Source organism: Phyllobates terribilis, unplaced genomic scaffold (assembly GCF_046119375.1).
Source record: "Phyllobates terribilis strain yellow unplaced genomic scaffold, ASM4611937v1 Scaffold_1__5_contigs__length_1240528914, whole genome shotgun sequence".
In the NCBI taxonomy this organism is placed as follows: Eukaryota; Metazoa; Chordata; class Amphibia; order Anura; family Dendrobatidae; genus Phyllobates; species Phyllobates terribilis.
The window spans coordinates 883,731,551-883,752,595 of NW_027362761.1; the positions used below are offsets into that span (position 1 = coordinate 883,731,551).

Sequence of the window (21,045 nt, forward strand, 5' to 3'; positions counted from 1 at the left end):
GAGAGAGTAGCCAGGAAGTTCATGATGTAAACAATAACAAACCACAAAGATGGCTGCAGGGGACTGAAGCGAAGCTAAAAATGAAAATAAAGGCCATATCATTTTTCCTTTTTTTTTCTTTTTTTGTACTAGGAAAAACCCTTTGATTTATGTAACATATGTGCAGAGCTAAATTTATTATTGAGTGGTGGCTTTGTCCGTAGCCCCGTGGACAGAAATAGAAACACATTGTGATAGCATATAAAGTTGTGATAAATAATCTCCGCTAGGCTATATCTGTAAAAAAAAATAGCCACATTGTGCCTTACCTGTGTGGTAGAACTTTCCAGAAAATCCCAGGTTAAATGTAAAATTAGTAACTTTTGTTCTTAGCAACCGCTGTGTGTCCAGAAGCGCCTGAAAAATAGACAATTTAATTATCAGAAAATCACAGAATTCAGATTTTGCCTGAAAGGACCATTTCAGTTGTTATTTTATTTGATTATCTGTTAGCTCTAAGTAATATATGTAAAGTGCATGTATTAACCCCTCAGTGATTGAGCCAATTATGTCCTTAATGATCAGGTCAAATTTTTCAAATTGGACCAGTATCAATTTATGAGGTTATAACTCTGGAATGCTTCAATGAATCCCACTGATTTTGAGATTGTTTTTTCGTGACATATTGTACTTCATAATAGTGGTATATTTATTTGATATGACTTGTGTTATTTGTGAAATTATCGGAAATTTGAAGAACATTTTGAAAATTTTGCAATTTTCAAACTTTTAAATCTTATGAGAGATATGTCACAAAAAATAGTTAATAACATTTCGCACATGCCTACTTCACTTCTGCATTATTTTTGAAACAGAATTTTTTTGGGGGGGGGAGTTAGAAAGGTTAAAACCAGCAATTTCTCATTTATCCAACAAAATTTACAAAACCATTTTTTAGGGACCACATCACATTTGAAGTGACTTTGGAGGACCTATATGACAGAAAATACACAAAAATGACACGATCTTAAAAAGTACACCCCTCAAAGTCCTCAAAACGACATTCAAGAAGTTTATTAACCATTCAAGTGCTTCACAGGAAGTAAAGCAATGTGGAAGGAAAAAAATTAACATTTTATTTTTTTTTCACTAAAATTTTACTTTAGCCCTATTTTTTTTTTCACAAAGGAAACAGGAGAAAAAAAACTCCAAAATTTGTTGAGCGATTTCTCCTGATTAAGCAAATATCTCATATATGGGGTAAAACTACTGTTTGGTCACATGGCAAGACTCAGAAGGGAAGGTGCTCTGTTTGACTCTTTGAATGCAGAAATGTCTGGAATCGAGAGTGGACGCCATGTCGCGTTTGAAGAGCCCCTGATGAGCCTAAATAGTGGAAATCACCCACAAATGACCCTATTTTGGAAACTAGTCCCCTCAAGGAATGTATCTAGATGTGTGTTGAGCACCTTGATCCCCCAGATGTTTCACAGAAGTTTATAATGTAGAGCCATGAAAATAAAAAATCAAATTTTTTCCTCAAAAATGTCATTTTAGTCCCCAATTTTTTTTCACAAGGGTAACAGAAGAAAATGGACCCCACAATTTGTTGTGCAATTTCTCCTGTGAATGCCGATACCCTATTTGTGGGGTACAACTACTGTTTGGGTATATGACAAGGTTTGGAAGGGAAGGAGCACCGTTTGACTCTTTGACTGTAGAAATGGCTAGAATCTAGAGCGAACACCATGTCACGTTTGGAGAGCCCCTAATGTGCTTATATAGCGGAAATACTCCACAAGTGACCCAATTTTGGAAACTATACCCCTCAAGGAATATATCTAGATGTGTGTAGAGCACCTTGAACCCCCAGGTGCTTTACAGAAGTTTATAATGTAGAGCCGTGAAAATTAAAAATCTATTTTTTCCACAAAAATGCAGTTTTAGCCACACATTTTTTATTTTCACAACGGTAACAGGAGAAAATGGAACCCAAAATGTGTTGTGCAATTGCTCCTGAGTATGCCGATACCCCAAATGTAGGAAAAAAACTATTGCTTGGGCGCATAGCAGGGCTCGGAAAGGAAGGATTGACATTTTGGAACGTAGACATTGATGGAATGGTCTGCGGGCTCCATGTCACATTTGGAGAGCCCCTGATGTGCCTAAACAGTAGAACCCCCGACAATTTACCACATTTTGGAAACTACACCCCTCAAGGATTTTATCCAGGGGTATAGTGAGCATTTTGAACCCACAGGTACTACACAGAATTTGATGACATTAGGTCGTCATATTGATAATTTTAATTTTTTCACGAAAATGTAGTTTTAGCCCTAAATTTGTATTTTTTCCAATAGCTAATAGGGAAAAATGTTATTGTAACAAACACTGCTTTAAACAGTCCTTTAAACAGTGTAAGAAAGACTTGGCACTCGCTTCTTCAAACAGACTGAATTATTTTATTGCTCATAGAAATTACAGATTCGATAAAGACGTTTCGGTCGGTAAGACCTTCATCAGACATCTGGGAGTGGATTACACTGCAGCAGGCAGCACTGAAAAGGTGTCTGCAGTATACACCGCTCAGACAAGTGCCCGAACAGCAGAAAAAAAACAAAAGTGACCCCATTATAGAAATTACACCTCACAATGAATTAATCTATGGCTGCAGAGACTATTTTGTAACATTCACGCCAGGCTTTTTTTCTGGAGAACTGCAAACATGCCAGTTTAGTGCCCATATATTGCGCCCCCATATATTGGTGCACCCCGATACATTGTGCCCAGCTTGTGCTTCTGGAGACATGCACTGGTAAATTGTTAAGTGCTCTCTCCCCACTACAATAAATGTGGCCGCTTACTGGGGTTTAGGCACTGTGGGGCTCAGAAGCAGGTTGGCATTTGGATTCAGGAGCGCAGAATTCACTGGATTTTATTTCAGGGGGTGCGAGTCATGTTGCTTTTCTAGAGTCTTTGTTCTACCACTGACGTGGGACCCCCTATAGTTCCAGTGACCGATGACAGACCTGAGTGGGGGCTGGTTTTGTGCGGGATAAATTAGGGTTTTTATTGGTAACATTTTGGGGTACATAATATTTTTCGATCGCTTCCAGAATAAGGCTGGGATCGCCTTCTTGTGTTCTACGCTGAGCACTTACGTCGGGGTTTCTGTGTAAATCCCACAAAAATACGATTCGGACGACACCCCCAATGGAACCATCCAACATATTGAGGCAGATGAAGAAACTTTGTACTCCATTTGCCGTCTGCTCCGGTGGCATCCATCTTTTTAGGCATGCACAGATCTGCACGCCAAATAGACGCCTAAAATGGTGAGACCGCACCAGAGCAGAGGCCAGTCCAAAGTGACTTCATCTGCCTTGTACGTGAGTGGTTCCGTGAAGGGTTTTGTCTAAACTGCAGTCTTGGGGAATTTACACGGAAACCTCGACGACAGATTTATATGTTTTTTTTTAGGTTTTGATGCTGTCACGCAGTAAAAATGCTTTTTTAGAAAATTGTTTTTTTTGTCAACGTATTCTTAGAGCTGTAACTTTTTTATTTTTTGGAGAACAGCGCTGAATGAGGGTTTATTTTTTGTGGGACGAGTTGCAGAATTTTTTAGTACCATTTTGGGGTACATAATAATTTTTAATTTTATTAATATTTTTCAGACACAGAATGAACAAAAAACAGCAATTCAATTATTGTTTTCATTTTTTGCGCTGTTTACTATGCGGTAAAAGTGATAAGACCAAATTCCAAATTGTTCGCCGGATTGGTACAATTACAACGATACCAGGTTTATTTTTTTTTTTTATGATTTGCTATTTTTACAGACTAAAAACATTATTTTACAAAACTGAATTTGTTTTTGCATCGTCATATTCTGAGAGCTGTAACTTTTTAATTATTTGCCAAATGAGCCATATTAAGGCTTGTTTTTGAAGGACGGTTTGGCGTTTTTATTTCTACAATTTATTTTTACATACGACTTTTTGATCGCTTTTTATTCCCTTTTTTGTGAGTCAGTATGATGAAAAGTGACATTTTTGACGTGTTTTTTATTTATTTATTTATGGTGTTTGCCATACGGAATAAATAACATGCTAGTTTTAGAGAACGAGTCGTTCTGGAAGCAGCCATACCAATTAGATGTACGTTTTTTGGTTTATTTTTGTTTGATCACAAACGCTGTGTTTTGTGTAGCGAAATGGATTTTAGTGATTTTTGTGCACATATTTTATTTCACTTTTTTTTTACTTTTTCATTAAGTCCCACTGTGGGACATGTATAATTTTCACTTTGATCACTGGTCTCATACATTGCAATACTTGTCTACTGTCAGTGCTTCACTGACTCAACCTGTGAGACCCAGCTTATAGCTAGATCTCACAGACCTCAGTACCTTGAGGTTATCACATGACCTCAGGGTACCATGGTAACCATTGGCGATCCTCATAGCAGGGGTCCCCGATCGACATCATAACTGGCTGGGGACGATACTGCAGGGTGTCAGCTGTCATATGCAGAATTATACTTTAACAAAATTATCAGACACAAATAAATAATTATAATTACAACAAAGTAAAAGCCATCCCACCACATCATTGTGAACCTATTCGGGATGGTCCTAGCCATTTTTTTTATCAAAAGTATGTTAACCAACTGCATAATCAACTTGACAGCAGATGATTGGGTGCATATTAATGTTTCCTGGCCACACAATCAGAATTAGATATCTGATGGTATTAAGGAGATGGAGGAGACAGAGTACAAGTAGTAGATGATGATGTCACCAACCAAGTACTACTGTGGTACAGCAATGAGAAACATGATCATGAGGAGAAGGAGGAGGTTAGTTTGAGCCTCGCTGGCCAGTTTATATTTCATCTGCTTTTTGATGACTCCATTGGCTAGGGTTCTGTGGCCCATCCACCTGGCCCTGCCCCAAAAGTGAAAGAGACTGAGTGCACTGATGCCCAATCAGTTGTTTTATTGGAGGATGACTATGTGGGAGAGCTAGTATACACAGTTAGTGGACCACCGCTGGACATGTCAGAAGATGACATATATCAGTTACCAACTGAAGCGTCTTTTTGCAGTGTGCAGACCAACAAGGAGGACAGGGATGAGGAGTCGTTGGAAGATTATGCAGGGGTTGATGAGGTTCACATGGAGAGGAGGCAATTCTAGTGGTGTGCACAGTTCAGAGGAAGAGGAGGTGGCCACACTGCCACAGCAGCACAGCAAAAGAGACAGCAGGGTGCAAAGGCACAGTGGACTGCTCCTAGCCAGTATGTCAACTGATACTGCCAACCGCGCCGCTGAAATAAGCACACCAAAGACAGCTCAAAAGATCTCACTGGCATGGCATTTCTTCAGGGAATGTGCTGCCGACAAGCGACAGGTGGTTTGCACTGTGTGCCACCGGATCCTGAAGTGAGGCATAAATGTTCTGAACCTGAGTACCACCTGTAGGACGAGGCATCAGAATTCCAAGCATGAGGTGCAGTGGAGTACACACCTTAAAAAGCATGTGAGATCTGAGCCTCCTCCTGCTCAATCTTCTGCGGCGGCCTTGGCCTCTTCCTCATGCTCACGATCAACAGGGCCACTTGACTCATCGCAAAGAGAGGATGGTACAGCATCACCACCACCATCATCAGTGTCACCAAGCATCTCCACACCATACCATGGAAGTGTTCAGTTTTCTATCTCCCAAATCCTTGAGAGAAAGAGGAGATAACCCTCTAGTCACACAAGAGCCATGGTCCTGAATGACAGCATTTCCAAATTACTGGCCATTGAAATGCTGTCATTCTGGCTGGACATTCTGCTGGACTGGCAGCTTTAAAAAACTGATGGCGGTGGCTATCCCGCAGTACGTTGTTCCTAGCCACCACTACTTTTCCAGATGGGCCATCCCTGCACAAATATGTTGTAGACCAAATTAGGTGTGCACTGCGCAATGCCATCAGTGGCAAGGTCCACATAACCACCGATACATGGACCAGTAAGAAAGGCCAGGGACGTTACATCCCCCTAGCTGCCCACTGGGTAAATGTAGTGGCAGCTAAGACAGAAGCAGTAGGCATTTCAGCTCATGTCCTACCAACACCTAGTATTGCTGGACGTTTATCTGTCCTGGATGCCTCCTCCTCCTACTCTGCTTCCTCCACCATCTCATCATTTGGTCATCGGAATACCTGCACCACCAGCTTTAGCAGAATCAGGGGGAAACAACAGCAGGCTGTTCTTAAACTGCTCTGTTTTGGAAACAAATCCCACAACGCGCAGGAGCTGTGGATTGGGATCAAACTGCAGACAGATGAGTGATTGGTGCCAGTTAACCTCAAGCCCTTCTGGTGTGTGATAATGTTTAAAATCTCATAGCAGCTCTGGGCCTAGCCGGTTTGATGCACATCCCTTGCCTGGTGCATATGCCGAACTTGGTGGTGCACAGCTTCCTGAAAAACTACCCACACATGTCAGAGATACTGCTGAAAGTGCGGGCAGTATGTCCGCACTTTCGGCATTCTCACCCTGCAGCTGCTCACCTTTCTGATCTGCAGCATCACTTCTGCCTTCCTAGCTGATATGCGACGCACCAACAAGGTGGAACTCAACCTTGCATATGCGCGAGCAGCAGCAGGCAATGGTGGAGTTTTGGCTGCAGCGTGCATGGCTGAGTCACTCTGCAGAACAACACTACTTCACCACCAATGACAGGGCCTCCATGAGGAATGTGTGATGATGCCATCATCAGTGTTACTATACCACTTATATGCCTGTTGGAAAAAACAATTCAGGCCATGATGGATGAGGCAGTGGCACATGAGGAGGAGGAGCAAAGCCAATTCACACCTTTAACTGGCATGTCATCCACACATGGGTCGGCAGGTGGGTTACTGTCCCAACATCGGCCCAGTTTCAAACCTGGGGACAGCCTGGGGACAGTTTGGGAGGATGATGATTAGGAGGAGGTGGTGGAGGAAGAACTGTGTTCACAGCAGGATGGCACTCAGACCAGCTCACAGCCATCATTGGAGCCTGGCAGGGGGGGATGCAGAGTACCCAGACGAAATACCTCCCACTGAGGACAGCTTGTAGTTTCCTCTGGGCAGCCTGAAACACATTAGCCAATACATGCTGCAGTGCCTGCGCAATGACCACTGAGTTGCCCGTATTTTTACCAGTGCATATTACTGGGTGACCACCCTGTTGGATCCCCGCTACAAGGACAAAGTACCATCATTAGTTTTATCACTGGAGAGGGATCGCTAAATGCGTGAATACAAACACACACTGGTAGAAAAACACTAATGGCTTTTCCACCTGACAGCGGGGACTCAGTGGATCAACAAGGCAAAGACTGAGGAGGAAGTCACCAAGGAAGTAGGGGCACCGCCAACTCCTCGGAAGTCAGGGTTAGCATGGTAGAAAAGTGTCAAAACTTTATAAGCATCCCACAACACCCGGCACCACAATATGATGCGGTCCGTATTAGCAGGAGGCAGCATTACAACAATATAGTGGAAGAGTACGTGTCCACATGTCTCCATGATCCAGAGGGGTCTGCCTTATTTTGGGTCTCCAAATTGGATACATAGCCTGAGCTTGCCCTTTATGCCTTGGAGGTGCTGGCCTGCCCTGCGACAAGTGTACTGTTAGAATGTGTGTTTAGCATGGATGGGGGTGTCATTACAGACAGGCACTTCTGTATGTCCACATCCAACGTTGGGAAATTAACATTCCTTAAAATGAACCAGGCATGGATCCCACAGGACTTGTCCATACCTTTGGCTGACTAGACAACTATAACAGCCACACCCAGCCAGTCTTCAACTCTATTTGCCATTTGTTTCATTTGAGTGCCTCCTCCCCAAATAAAAAGCCCCAAAAACTGTGTTGGCTACCTCCTCTTCCACCTTTTACACCTACACTGTTAAGTCCACCTAGTTTTAGTTTTGTTAAATCTAGGTTGTTTTAAGTCAGTTTCATAGCAAAATACAAAAAAACAAAAAAATTAAAAAAAAAATGTTGGATTATTCCACCCTTGCGTCTTCCACCCATACTGACACGTCCAACTCTTCCTCCACTTGGATCTACGTCTTGTGGTTCTAGATAGCTAGTTTAGTGTTGTAAATTGTAGGTTGTTCTAACTCAGTTGCATAACAAAAATAAAAAGCAAAAAAGAAAAAAGTATGAAAAAATGAAAAAGATGCAAAAAAATAAACAGTGCTGGATTGCTCCTCATTTGACTCCTCCGCCTATACTGTCACGTCCACCTCTTCCTCCACTTGGACCTACACCTTCTTGTTATAGATTGCTAGTTTTAGTTTTGTTTATTTTAGATTGTTTTAAGTCAGCTCCATAAAACAAACAAACAAAAAAAACTATGAAAGAAAAAACAAAAGACAGTGTTGGATTATTCCTCCCTTGAATCTTTATTTATTTTACTCAGTTATATAGCGCCATTAATAACACAGCACTTTACAGACATTAACGGCACTGTCCCATGGGGCTCACAATCTGATTTCTCTATCAGTATGTCTTTGGAGTGTGGGAGGAAAGCGGAGTACCCGGAGGAAACCCACGCAAACATGGGGAGAATATACAAACTCCTTGCAGATGTTGTGTGACATGCAGAAGTAGTGCTGCTGCAGAGTGTGACATGCAGAAGTAGTGCTGTTGCTTTAAAAGCATTCAGCAACTATTAGAAGTAACACAGTCACAGGAGAAGGGGAGTGTTTTAGCAGAGCCTCAGGGGGATTGTGGGGAAGTTGTTTACTGTCTGGCTGGAGCCAAAGAGAAAGGGTGTGTGTGTGTTCTGTATCTCACAGAAGGCCCCTGCAAGTAAAAAAGATTCAAGTCAGGAGTGAAGCTAAGCACAGGTCAGGTAGAGCTCCTTAACTAGCAGTGCAGAGTATTTTCAGGCTGAAAGATAAGGACTGGAAAAATGGTGTCACAGGGATCATCTCCCTCAGCAAACCCTCCCCCCTCCTCCATCTCACTGTGCTGTAAAGAATGTTGCGTTCATTAATGTGCCTTTGCATTAGAACTGTGCTGTCCTGTACTACTGGGAAGACTGAACTGCTGTGCTGCTAAAGAAACTGTACTGTATGTCACTGGAGCCTGTTTCTCATAAGACTTAACTTGCAGTGGCTGTGCGGCTTTTTATTAAATGCTACTGTTCTACCGTTTATGAGGACTCCTGTCAAGTGTGTCTGGTCAGCAAGTGAAACAACCTACGTGTCTGTGCCTGAGGGTCAATACACCTGTGTGCCTGAGAGAAGCTGCAGCACATGGTCTATGGTCACCCTGAGTAATGGTTCCCCCAGGATTCCAAAGAATTTATGTAACCTGTCTAGCCCCTATCTGAACCTAGAGGCATGCGTGTAACCTGAGCGGGAATTAGCATGTAGAGGGAGAAGAGGAAAAGTGTCTGGAAAAACACAGCAGCACAGCACCTCAACTCAACTCTGCTACACCAGTTAAAGGGGACAAATATTAAAGAAAAAATCACTAGCAGCAATGGATGTGGAAATAAAAATGGACAGAATTAGTGAGCTGCTTCATCAGTTAACCTGTAAAGAATTGAGAAGAGTAGCAGAACATATAAAGATGTCAGTAGAACAGATTTCCAAAGCACATAACCGCAGGCAACTGTTAGCTGCCATTAATGCAAAAGTGGATGACATGGAGGAGAAAGAAGCTGAAGACGTCATGGGGACATTTCTCCAGGAACTAACACAGTTTCTAACCAGTTTGAAGTTGGAGGATGGAGGGGCGGCACCAATTACCAAAAGTGGGAATCTCCATCCACAGACTGAACTACAGGAATTGAAAGAGCAATTCAAAGCCTTAACAACAGCCCTGCAGGAATCAACCAAAACCTCTGAACGGGTGATAGACTCAGACAGGACCTTTAACCTGCTCAGGTTAGATAAATCCGGTAGACAGTCCTCTCTAACACCACAAATCACCATAAGGATAGAATTCCAAATCCTGGGACAGATTGGAGAGTGTGAACAGAAAGAGAAACTGTCTTATAGGAACTTGTTGCACCAGATTGATGCAGGCTTACAGAAAGTCTACCAGCCAGATGAGATCTTGAGGGGGTGGTGAAACTGATCAGCCCAGGACTGAACCTATGTAGTATGCTAGAAATGAAAAGTCAATTGACCTTGCAACAGCTGAAGATGATTTTAAAAGGGCACTCTAAAGAAGAGAGTACTTCAGAATTGTTTCACCGACTCATTAACCTCTCTCAGAAAAATAATGAATCACCCCAAAATTTCTTGTTCAGAGCAATTGAACTGAAGGATAGACTGTTGTTTGCATCAAGAGATGTAGAAGCAGAAGAGAAGTTTGATGCTGGACTAGTCCAGAAGAAGTTCTTGAGATCACTGGGAATAGGATTAATCAGCAAAAGTAACAAGTTGTAGCTGAAACAGTACCTAGAAGATCCTGGCATTTTGGACAAAGTCCTAATTGAAAAAATGAATGAGGCCGCTAGTTTGGAGTCAGAGAGCGAACAGAAGTTAAAAGAAAGGCTCTGCTCCTAAAATCACCAAAATTAGTCAGCTGAAGTGGGAGACCCCAAGTGGCCAGTCTGAAGATCATCATAGAGACCTTCCAGTGTCATCTCTGAGAGCGAACCTTAAATCACCAACAAAAGAGAGACCTGCCAGCACTGACTGGGAGGATGTAATAGGAGAACTGTGAGCTGAGTTGATTGAGGTGAAAAAGTTGATTCGTTCCAGGCCAGAACCGGTATCCCTAGACCCAGGAGGGGGTTCCAAAACAGAAGATACCCGGCTTGTGAAGCGTGCCATTCATCAAATCAGAGAACGGTGTGTGTCCACTGTCTAAGATGCGGTGAGGAAGGACATTATGCCAAGGAATGCCAATGGTCATGGTCATTTGGGTTAAAAGACAGGAGGTTACCAGTGCGGGGCGACAGGTAACCGCGACACAGAGGAGGCCCCAGAAGCAAATCCAAATCTCACCAAACCCCAGAATGGCGCATGAAGTCAAATGGCTGCGTCAGTACTATCCCCAAGTGTGTTCCCATCTGCAACTGTTGCAAGGGAGACAGGGGCATCAGTTACTTAATCCCCAGTGCGGAGGTCAAATGATGTACTCCTGGGAGGAGGATTACTCGATCAGTAAAGATAGCCTCATCAGCCTAATTGGTGAAAGGTGCTTTATACAGTGCCAGCTAGATGGACTCCTAGTAAAAGCACTGTGAGACACAGGAGCCCAAGTGAACCTTTTAAATGAAGAATGTAGAAGGCGATACCTGCCCCACTCTTGCCTTCAGTCACTAAAAGAACTCTTAGGACCAGTGGAACTCCATGGCAAAGCAGTCACTCGATTTGCTGAAGCATATGCCACCACCAATAAATTGGGTCAAACAGCAGCAGAGAAGATCTTCAATGATTTTGCTTTGAGGTTTGGGTTCCCTACGAGGTTACACCACTGCCAAGTAAGAGAATTTGAGAACCAGCTCTTTTCCAAGCTAGGAAAGAACTGTAGTATTCAGAGATCCCACACAATGCCTTATCACCCAGAGGGTAATGGACAAGTGGAACGTTTTAACCGGACATTATTGTCGATGTTGCGCACTTTAACAGCTGATGAAAAGAAAGACTGGAATAGTTCTCTGTCAAAAGTGGTACATGCCTATAACTGTACAAAGGGCAATGCAATGGGTTACTCACCCTTTTTCCTATTGTATGGACGATCGCCAAGACTGCCAATCGACATCATGTTCGATACTCCAGTGTCAGAGACTTACAGAACGTATCCGGATTACGTTCGGAAATGGAAGGAATGGATGTCAGAGGCATACAAGATAGCATCCAAAGTGGTTATGCAAGGACAGAGCAAGAGTAAAGAGTACTATGATCGAAAATGTTATGAGCAGAATTGGCACCAGGAAGCCGGGTGCTAATCAAGAACGTATGTGAGAAAGGCGGTCCAGGAAAACTTTGTTCATATTGGGAAGACAATGTGTATGTGGTCGTAAGGAGGAAAGCTGATTACAGCCCAGTGTATGAAATCTGAGACAAAAAAAACAGAATAGTCCATCAGAATTTACTGCTACTCTGTGATTATCTCCCACAACAACAAGACTTCCCAGAAATAGACCGACATCATCCGAGATCGACTAAGGCACCACCACAGACTGAAGCTCCGGAAGTGGATAGTGACCTTGAAAGTTCCGATGGAGAAGAACACACCGTTGTATTTCTCGGACCGGCAAGGAGAAGGATGTACCATCCGCAGGAGAGTGAACTAAGTCCCGAGGCTCCAGAGTTCGTACCAAGGAGTACAGATGAAGTCCAATTCAGATGTGATGATTGAACACTGGCCCCTGCAGAGACCGATCGACACTCAGGAGGAGTGGAATTACCAGACCGTGTGGAAACAAGCGACTCAGGAAAAGTACAGGAACTTACAGAGGCAGCTCCAAGAGAATCTGAGGAAGCACAGGAAATGAGTGCGGTGAAAGAAACTTCTGTGACCGAAGAACCTGTGGTGTCTGAGGAACAACCCACAAGGAGGATGTTGACTCGAGAAGTGAGGAGGCCCGTGATGCTGACATATGAGACACTTGGTGAACTGAGTCAAGTGCCAAGGACTGTCGACTGGAAACAGGTATCTCTGCCTGTGGACCAGGTAAGGCCACTTGAGTGGTATTCACCACCGAGAGGCAGTATGGAAAATGTTTCCTGGTGGAAAGACTTGTTTTCATGCTTTGATTTTCCTTAAAATACTTTGTAGAAATGAAGAACTGTTAAAGCATAGAGAGAGAGAGCGGGTTGAAGACATACGAAAAGCTCCAGCTGAAGAGATGCTGATTATTTTAAATGTGTTAATTGTTTATTTCTTACAGGCATCTTACAAGAAAAAGGTCATAAGATTAGGTTGTTATCTATATTTATGAATGTTATACCAATTTCACAATGCCAATTTGTATATAAAGTTATCCAACTTTCACTACTGTCTCAGAATTGGTCAGATTGACCAATTTAGATGAATGTCAATGACGACATTCAAAAAGGAGGGAAGAGTGTTACATGCAGAAGTAGTGCTGTTGCTTTAAAAGCATTCAGAAACTATTAGAAGTAACACAGTCACAGGAGAAGGGGAGTGTTTTAGCAGAGCCCCAGTGGGATTGTGGGGAAGTTGTTTACTGTCTGGCTGGAGCCGAAGAGAAAGGTGGTATGTGTTCTGCATCTGACAGAAATGCCCCTGCAAGTGAAAAGGATTCAAGTCAGGAGTGAAGCTAAGCACAGGTCAGGTAGAGTTCCTGAACTAGCAGTTCAGAGTATTGTCAGGCAAACAGGTAAGGACTGGAAGAAATGGTGTCACAGGGATAATCCTCAGCAAACTCCTCCTCCATCTCACTGTGCTGTAAATAATGCTGCGTTCATTAATGTGCCTTTGCATTAGAACTGTGCTGTTCTGTACTACTGGGAACTGATGTGCTGCTGAGGAAATTGTACTATTTGTCACTGGAGCCTGTTGCTCATAAGACTTAACTTGCACTGGCTATGCAGCTTCTTATTATATGCTACTATTCTACTGTTTATGAGGACTCTTGTCAAGTGTGTCTGTTCAGCAAGTGAAACAACTTACCTGTCTGTGCCTGAGGGTCAATATCCCTGTGTGCCTGAGAGAAGCTGCAGCACATGGTATACGGTTACCCTGAGAATTCAAGTAACCTGTCTCTCCCCTATTTGAACCTAGCGGCGTGTGTGCAACAGTTGCCCTTGGTGGGATTTGAACTCAGGACCCCAGCATTGCAAAGCTGAAACGCTAACCACTGAGCCACTGTGCTGCCTGCCTCTTCCACCTATAATGCCACCTACTTCTCCACTTGGACCTGTTCCTCCTGTTTCAACATTCTTATTTTTTATTTCTGCTCTGCTTAGCGTAAGGACAGAACATAGCTGTAGTGAGGGATAGCATTAGGTTTTGCGTGTGCGCTATTTTAAAAAAACACTCTCTATATGTACTCTGTAACTGTGTCTGTGATAGCAGAGTGCATAATCAAAAGTTTTCATAATCTTCAACTTCTTATGCAACCATGTCTGTGATAGCATTGTGCCAAAAGCCGCTGTGCTTATTCTTTAACCCGTTCCTGACATCCGCCATATATATATATATATATATAGTGCCGTGGAAGCTGCGTTCCCACAAAGCGCCGTATATATACTCAGCTCATGCTGAGTGCCGCCATGATTGAGTGTGGTGTCAGCTCTATGTGAGAGCTGAAACCACACAGCAATGCCCATGATTGGTGCTAGCACCGAGTGTTGGTGTTTAACCCCTATGATGCCACTGTCAATAGTAACAGTGACATCGCAGGGCATCGCTGAAGGAGTGAGCTCCCTGTCTCCATCCAGCAGCAGAACGCAATGGGATCGCGTTGTGCTGATGGTCTCCATGGTAACCCCTGGTCCCAAGATGGCCACGGGATCCTTCAGCATCCTTCAGACAGGTGGCCTGTCAACGCCTTCTCAGAGAGCAGGAGCTGACGCGCCTCCTTCCTGACTGTCAGACGTTGATCTAATGCTCTGCAGTGCAGATGCACTGCAGAGTATTAGATCAGTGATCAGGGCAGGAAAAGTTGATGATCGATAGTGGGACAAAGTAAAAAAAAGTTAATACAAATTATAAAAATATAAAAAAAATCACAAAATAAAGAACAAAATAATATATTAATCCAATAAATATATTTATCTGTGTAAAAAAAAATAAACTAAAGGTACACATATTTTGTATCACCACTTCCGGAACAATCTGACCTATAAAACTGTCCCATTAGTTAACCCCTTCAGTGAACACAGAAAAATAAATACATGAAAAACAAGGTACAAAACTATGCGTTATCAAAATACTGCTGAGCAAAGAGTGGAATAAAATGCGATCAAAAAGACGTATGTTAATAAAAATAGTATTGCTGAAAATGTCATCTATCTTATCCCACAAAAACAAGCCACCATACAGCTGTCAGTGGAAAAATAAAAAAGTTACAGCTCTCAGAATAAATCGATGCAAAAATAATTATTTTTCTATGAAATAGTTTTTATTGTGTAAAAGTGCCAAAACATAAAAAAGATATAAATGTGGTATCACTGTATAATCGTACGGACTCGAAGAATAAAGCCACTTTATCAATTTTAACATATGCGGAACGGCATAAAAAAATCCCCAAAAAATGATTCCTGAATTGCTGTTTTTTGTTCATTCTGCTACCTAAAAAATGGAAATGAAAGCGATCAAAGATGTCATGTAACCGAAAATGGTACCAATTAAAACGTCAACTGGTCCCGCAAAAAAAAAAAAAAGTCATCACATGGTTCTGTGGGCAGAAATGTGAAAAAAAATATATCTATCAAAATATGGCGATGTAAAATCTTGTTTTTACAATAAAAATTGTGTTTTAGTGTGTGACAGCTGCCAATCATAAAAACCTGATATAAATTTGGTATCGCTGTAATCGCACCGACCTGAAGAATAAATTTGTGCAATCACTCATACCGCATGAGGAACAGCGTAAAAAATAAATAAAACTAATTCTTCACCTTCTGTTGATTTATTCATTCTGCCTCTCAAAGATTGCAGTAAGGCTCGGCTCATGTTTATCCTGCTCTCTGCGCTGAGCGCTTACACTGGGGTTTCCGTGTAAAACTCTGAAATACGTGATACAGGCAGAAATCCTGGTGGAAGATTCCCTATAATGAGCCAGATGGAGGCACTGTGGACGTCGTGTGGCCTATGATCCGGCGGTGTCTGTCTTTTTATTAGGCGTGCATAAAAGTTCCGTCGGCCACAGTTTTGAGCACTTCTGAAAAGAAAGATGATGCTGAACAGAGGCCAGATGGAGTCCAGAGTAACTGCTCCCTCATTATAGTGAATAGATCCCTCGGGGGTTTCATCTGAATCACGGCACTCGGAGATTTAGATGGAAACCCCAATATAAGTGCTCAGCATAGAGCACAGAAGAAATGTGATCCCAAATGTCATGTAAAATGTTCCCAATACAAGCTTCAACTCCATTCACAAAAAAAGCAAGTCCCTACTGAGGACTGTCATCTGTTAATGGAAATAGAGGGGGTTTCCACGTTACTGGTTGCACAAAGGCTCTGGAAAACCTAAATGGCTCCTCAACCTCCAAAAGAAATTTAGCGAATTTTGCGCTCCCAAATTCAAATGTCCCCCTCCCTTCTGAGCTCTACAGTGTGCCTAAACCACAGTTAGCATTCATATGTTTGACATTCCTGTAGCATTGAGAGCCTGCCTAATTTACGGGTGCAAGTCTCCAGAAGCATGAGCTGGGCATAATGTACTGGTCACTACAACGTACTGGTCGCTACAACGTTTTTGTCACTAAAACGACAGTTTGCAATCTTCACTTAGCAACATCCAATGCTGCTTGTTTCTGGAAAACACCCATGGAGTCAAAATCGCCACTACATTTATAGATAAATTCACAATGGGGTATGATTTCCAAAACAGTGTCACTTGATGGGGATTCTGATCTTCTAGCACGTAGTGGCTCTGTATATGGAGTCCGCAAACTATTCTAGGAAAATCTGCGCTCCAGGAGGCAAAACGCTCTTCATCCCTCCCAGTCTCATTGTATGGCTAAGCAGTACTGCACAGCCAAATTTGGCGTATTTCTAAATTAAGCAGAAATTGTGGAACACATTTTGGTGCTATTTTTACCCATTTCACAGTGTGAAAATGTAAAATCCGGGGCTGAAAAAAAATTTTTGTGGTTAAAATGTAATTATTTTTTCTTCACTGCCCAATAGTATAAAACGGTGTGACATACCTGTGGTGTCAATATGATCCCCTAGATGAATTCATTGAGAGGTGTAGTTTGTAAAATTGGATTACTTATGGGGGGTTCGGCTGATCTGGCACCTCAGGGGCTCTACCAATGTGATATGGCACCCTCAAACCAGTCCAGCAAAATCTGAAGTCCAATATGGCGCTCCTTCCATTCTGAGCTTTGCACTATGCCTCAAAAGTAGTTTTAAATCACATATGGCGTATCGGCGTACTCAGGAGAAATTGCATAACAAATTTGGGGTCCATTTTCTCCTGTTGCCCTTGTGAAAATGCGAAATTTGGAGATAAAAAATATTTTTGTGGGAAAATCGGATCAACATTATAAACTTCTGTGAAGAACCTGGGGTTTCAAGGTACTCACCACACATTCAGATAGGTTCCCTGAGGGGTCTAGTTTCTAAAATGGTGTCACTTATGGGTGGTTTTAACTGTTTAGGCACATCAGGGGCTCTCCAAATGCGACATGGCGTTTGCTAATTATTCCAGCAAATTTTGCATTAAAAAAGTAAAATGGTGCTCCTTCACTTCCAAGCCCTGCCGTGCACCGTTTTTCCCCACATATTGGGTATCTGTGTTCTCAGGAGAAATTGCACAACAAATTGTATGGTACAATTTTTTTTGTTACCCTAGTGAAAATGCAAAGTTTGGGGCTGAAAAGACATTTTTGTGGAAAAATGTGATTTCTTTATTTTCATGGCTCAACGTTATAAACTTCTTTGAAGCACCTGGAGGTTCAAGGTGATCACCACACATCTAGATAAGTTTCCTGAGGGGTATAGTTTCCAAAATGGTGTCACTTGTGGGGGATTTCCAGTGTTTAGGCACATTGGGGCTCTCCAAATGCGACATGGCGTCGCTAATTATTCCAGCAAATTTTACATTCAAAAAGTCAAATAGCACTCCTTCCCTACCGAGCCCTGCCGTGCGCCCAAACAATAGTTTTCCCCCACATATGGGGTATTGGTGTTCTCAGGATAAATTGCACAACAAATTGCATGGTGTAATTTATCCTGTTACCATTGTGAAATTGCAAAATATGGCGCTAAAAAACATTTGTGTGGGTAAAATTAGATTTTTTTAAGATTTTAAACTTCTGTGAAGCCCCTGGGGGTTCAAAGTGCTCACTTCACATCTATACAAGTTCCTTGAGGGGTCTAGTTTCCAGAATGATATCACTTGAGGGAGGTTTCCACTGTTTAGGCACATCAGCGGCTCTCCAAACGCGACATGGCGTTCGCTAATTATAACAGCAAATTTTACATTCAAAAAATCAAATGGCGCTAGTTCCCTTCCAATCCCTGCCGTGCACCAAAAAAGTGGTTTCCCACATATTGGGTATCGGTGGGCTCAAGAGAAATTGCACAACAAATTTTTGGTTCCATTTTCTCCTGTTACTCTTGTGAAAGTAAAATAATTTGGGCCTAAGTAAAATTTTTGTGAAAAAGTTAAATAATTTTTCCTTCCATATTCCATTAATTCTTGTGAAGCATTTGAAGGGTTAATAAACTTCATGAATGTGGTTTTGAGCACTTTGAGGGGTGAAGTTTTTAGAATGGTTTCACTTTTGGGGATTTTCTGTCAAATAGACCCTTTAAAGTGACTTCAAATGTGATGTGGTCCCTAAAAAAATGGTTTTGTAAATTTTGTTGTAAAAATTAGAAATTGCAGGTCAATTTTTGACCCTTATAACTTTCTAACAATTTTTTTCCCAAAAGTGTGCTGATATAAAGTGGACATGTGGGAAATGTTATTTATTAACTACTTTGTGAGACATGACTCTATGATGTAAGGGTATAAAAATTAAAAGTTTGAAAATTGCTAAATTTTTGCCAAATTTCCTATTTTTTAACAAATAAACATAAGAAATGTTACCACTATCATGAAGTACAATATGACATGAAAAAAAATCTCAGAATCAGTGGGATCCGTTGAAGCGTTCCAGAGTTATTACCTCATAAAGTGATGCTTGTCAGAATTTAAAACATTGGCCTGGTCAGGAAGGGGAAACCATGCTTCGGGGTGAAAGGATTAATCATATATCTGTAGGAGTACCTTGCCAAAAGCCACTGTGTGTATTATTTCACCCATATCTGTGGGAGTACTGAGCCTTTAAGCTGCTGTGTGTATTCTGCAACCTTGCCTGTGGGGGTATTGTGCCCCATTGTTTAGGTGTGAAATTTTTAATCAGCTTTGTCAGGGAAATGTGAAAACATGCTCTGTGGGTGCAATTTGTTATCAGCTTCTGTGGGTGAAATGTGGAAACATGCTCTGTGTGTGAAATTTGTCATCAGCTTTTGTGGGATAAATTTGGAAACATGCTCCGTGGGTGAAATTTGTTATGAGCTTCAGTGAGGCAAATGTGGAAACTTGCTTTGTGGGAGAAATTTTTAATGAGCTTTCTCAGTGAAATGTGGAAACATGCTCTGTGGGTGAAATTTGTTATCAGAATCTGTGGGATAAATGTGGAAACATGCTCTGTGGGTGAAATTTATTATCTGTTTCTGTGGGGGAATCGTGGAAATGTCCTCTGTGGGTAAAAATATTAATCAGCTTTCTCAGGGAAATGTGAAAACATGCTCTGTATGTGAAATTTTTGATCAGATTCTCTGGGGAAAATGTGAAAACATGCTTTGTGGGGGAAATTTGTTATCATCTTCTGTGGGGGAAATGTGTAAATATGCTTCGTGGGGGAAATTTTTAACTTGGCTGCCAGTAGCAAACCTCGCTGTGGACTGCCAGCTCGATTTAAGTTCATAATACCAGCTTTTCATCAGCGGCATTTGTAATGTATGCTACTGGAGCAGACATTTTGTAGATGTGGAGGTACTGTGCCCCATGCTTTGTGGGTGAATTTTGTAAGTTGCTTCTGTAGGAGTACTGTGCCCCATGCTCTGTGGGTGAAATTTTTAACTGGACTGGTGGTAGCAAGCATCAGTCTCTATGAGGGGAATGTTAGCTTTTTTAATGTTTATTCATTTACTTCCTATTTTACCATGATTGGTATGGTGACAGAACCCCTTTAAGTAATTTCACTATCCACATTTGTTTTCAGGGAAAACTTAGAAAAGAAATACTGAGGGAACTACCAGTAGTTAGTGGGGTTTCGGAAAAACGCACTAAAGACACACACAATACAATATATTGTATTATGAATACCATATATATGAAGTAGCCAGAGCCGCTTGGTGGCAATAGGCGTGGGATGTTTATCCCTCCTCCTCTGATTATGTACAGAGTGACCTGAATCTACTGACAGGTTTATCTATCACTCTATATGCACAGGATCAGTTACAACTATTTTGAATTGTTTCTTCTTACAGCTTGTTTATGCCTAGTTGTGTACTGGTCGGAATTTTTGTACCTGGTCATATGGAGATTCTGTGTATTTGTATAGTCACATATGGAGACTATACAGTTATACATTCTTCAGTTCTCTGTAGATCTAAATTTTTGATATATAGGAGGGGGGTACTAATCAGATGATGCTAGTAACCAATTTTTGGTCTTTTGTTTTTAATTGTTTGTCCCTTCCATCATTAAATAAAAGTATATTTTGAGATATTTTGTATATTTAATGATCCTGATATTCTGTAAACGCACTACTTTTTTCTATTTGTTTTCAGGGCAATTGTCATGCTTTTACCCTCATTTTTCTTCTTTTTGCAGCCCCCTAGCCCTTACTCCAACCATTTTACAACACTGAAGTTTGGGTCCCCATTGACTTTTATGGGGTTCAGTGTCCAGGGTCAAGTTCATGTCAAGTTCGGGTCCTGAGCCAGACTTTTTAAAAGGTCCGGCTGAATGAAGCGAACCGGAACATTCACGGGTTCACTAAGCGCTAATTAATACATCTGTATTTACCGTATGTTACAGGCATTAATTTAAAAATGAAGCATTCTAGAATGCCAAATTATAACAATGTGTAATATACTCACTATCAGGATTTGTCTCTGCTTGCGATATGCGATTTCATACATACAGTCATGTGCCAACATGCTTCTCTTCCTGCTTCTCTCAGGGGCTGTAGTTTTTTATTGAACATTAAGAGAATCAGGAAAAGAAGCTGGTTATCACGTGACTATAAGCATGAAAATGACATATGAGCGGTCACATGATGACTACTCAAACTGCTTAAGCTTTGTAAAGGATGGGGCACCAAACTGAATTTTTTACTATTGTGTATAA

General features: G+C 41.7%; 1 protein-coding gene across 3 annotated transcripts in view; it reads right to left on the reverse strand.

Moving 5' to 3' along the window:
* The window catches only part of LOC141154236 (bifunctional heparan sulfate N-deacetylase/N-sulfotransferase 3-like), an 875,193-nt gene that overhangs the window by 529,506 nt on the left and 324,642 nt on the right, over nucleotides 1-21,045 (reverse strand). For all 3 annotated transcript variants that reach the window (XM_073639857.1, XM_073639847.1, XM_073639839.1), the window contains exon 3: nucleotides 309-396. In XM_073639857.1, coding sequence (XP_073495958.1) covers nucleotides 309-396 — 88 coding nt within the window. The remainder of the gene's footprint in view (nucleotides 1-308; nucleotides 397-21,045) is intronic.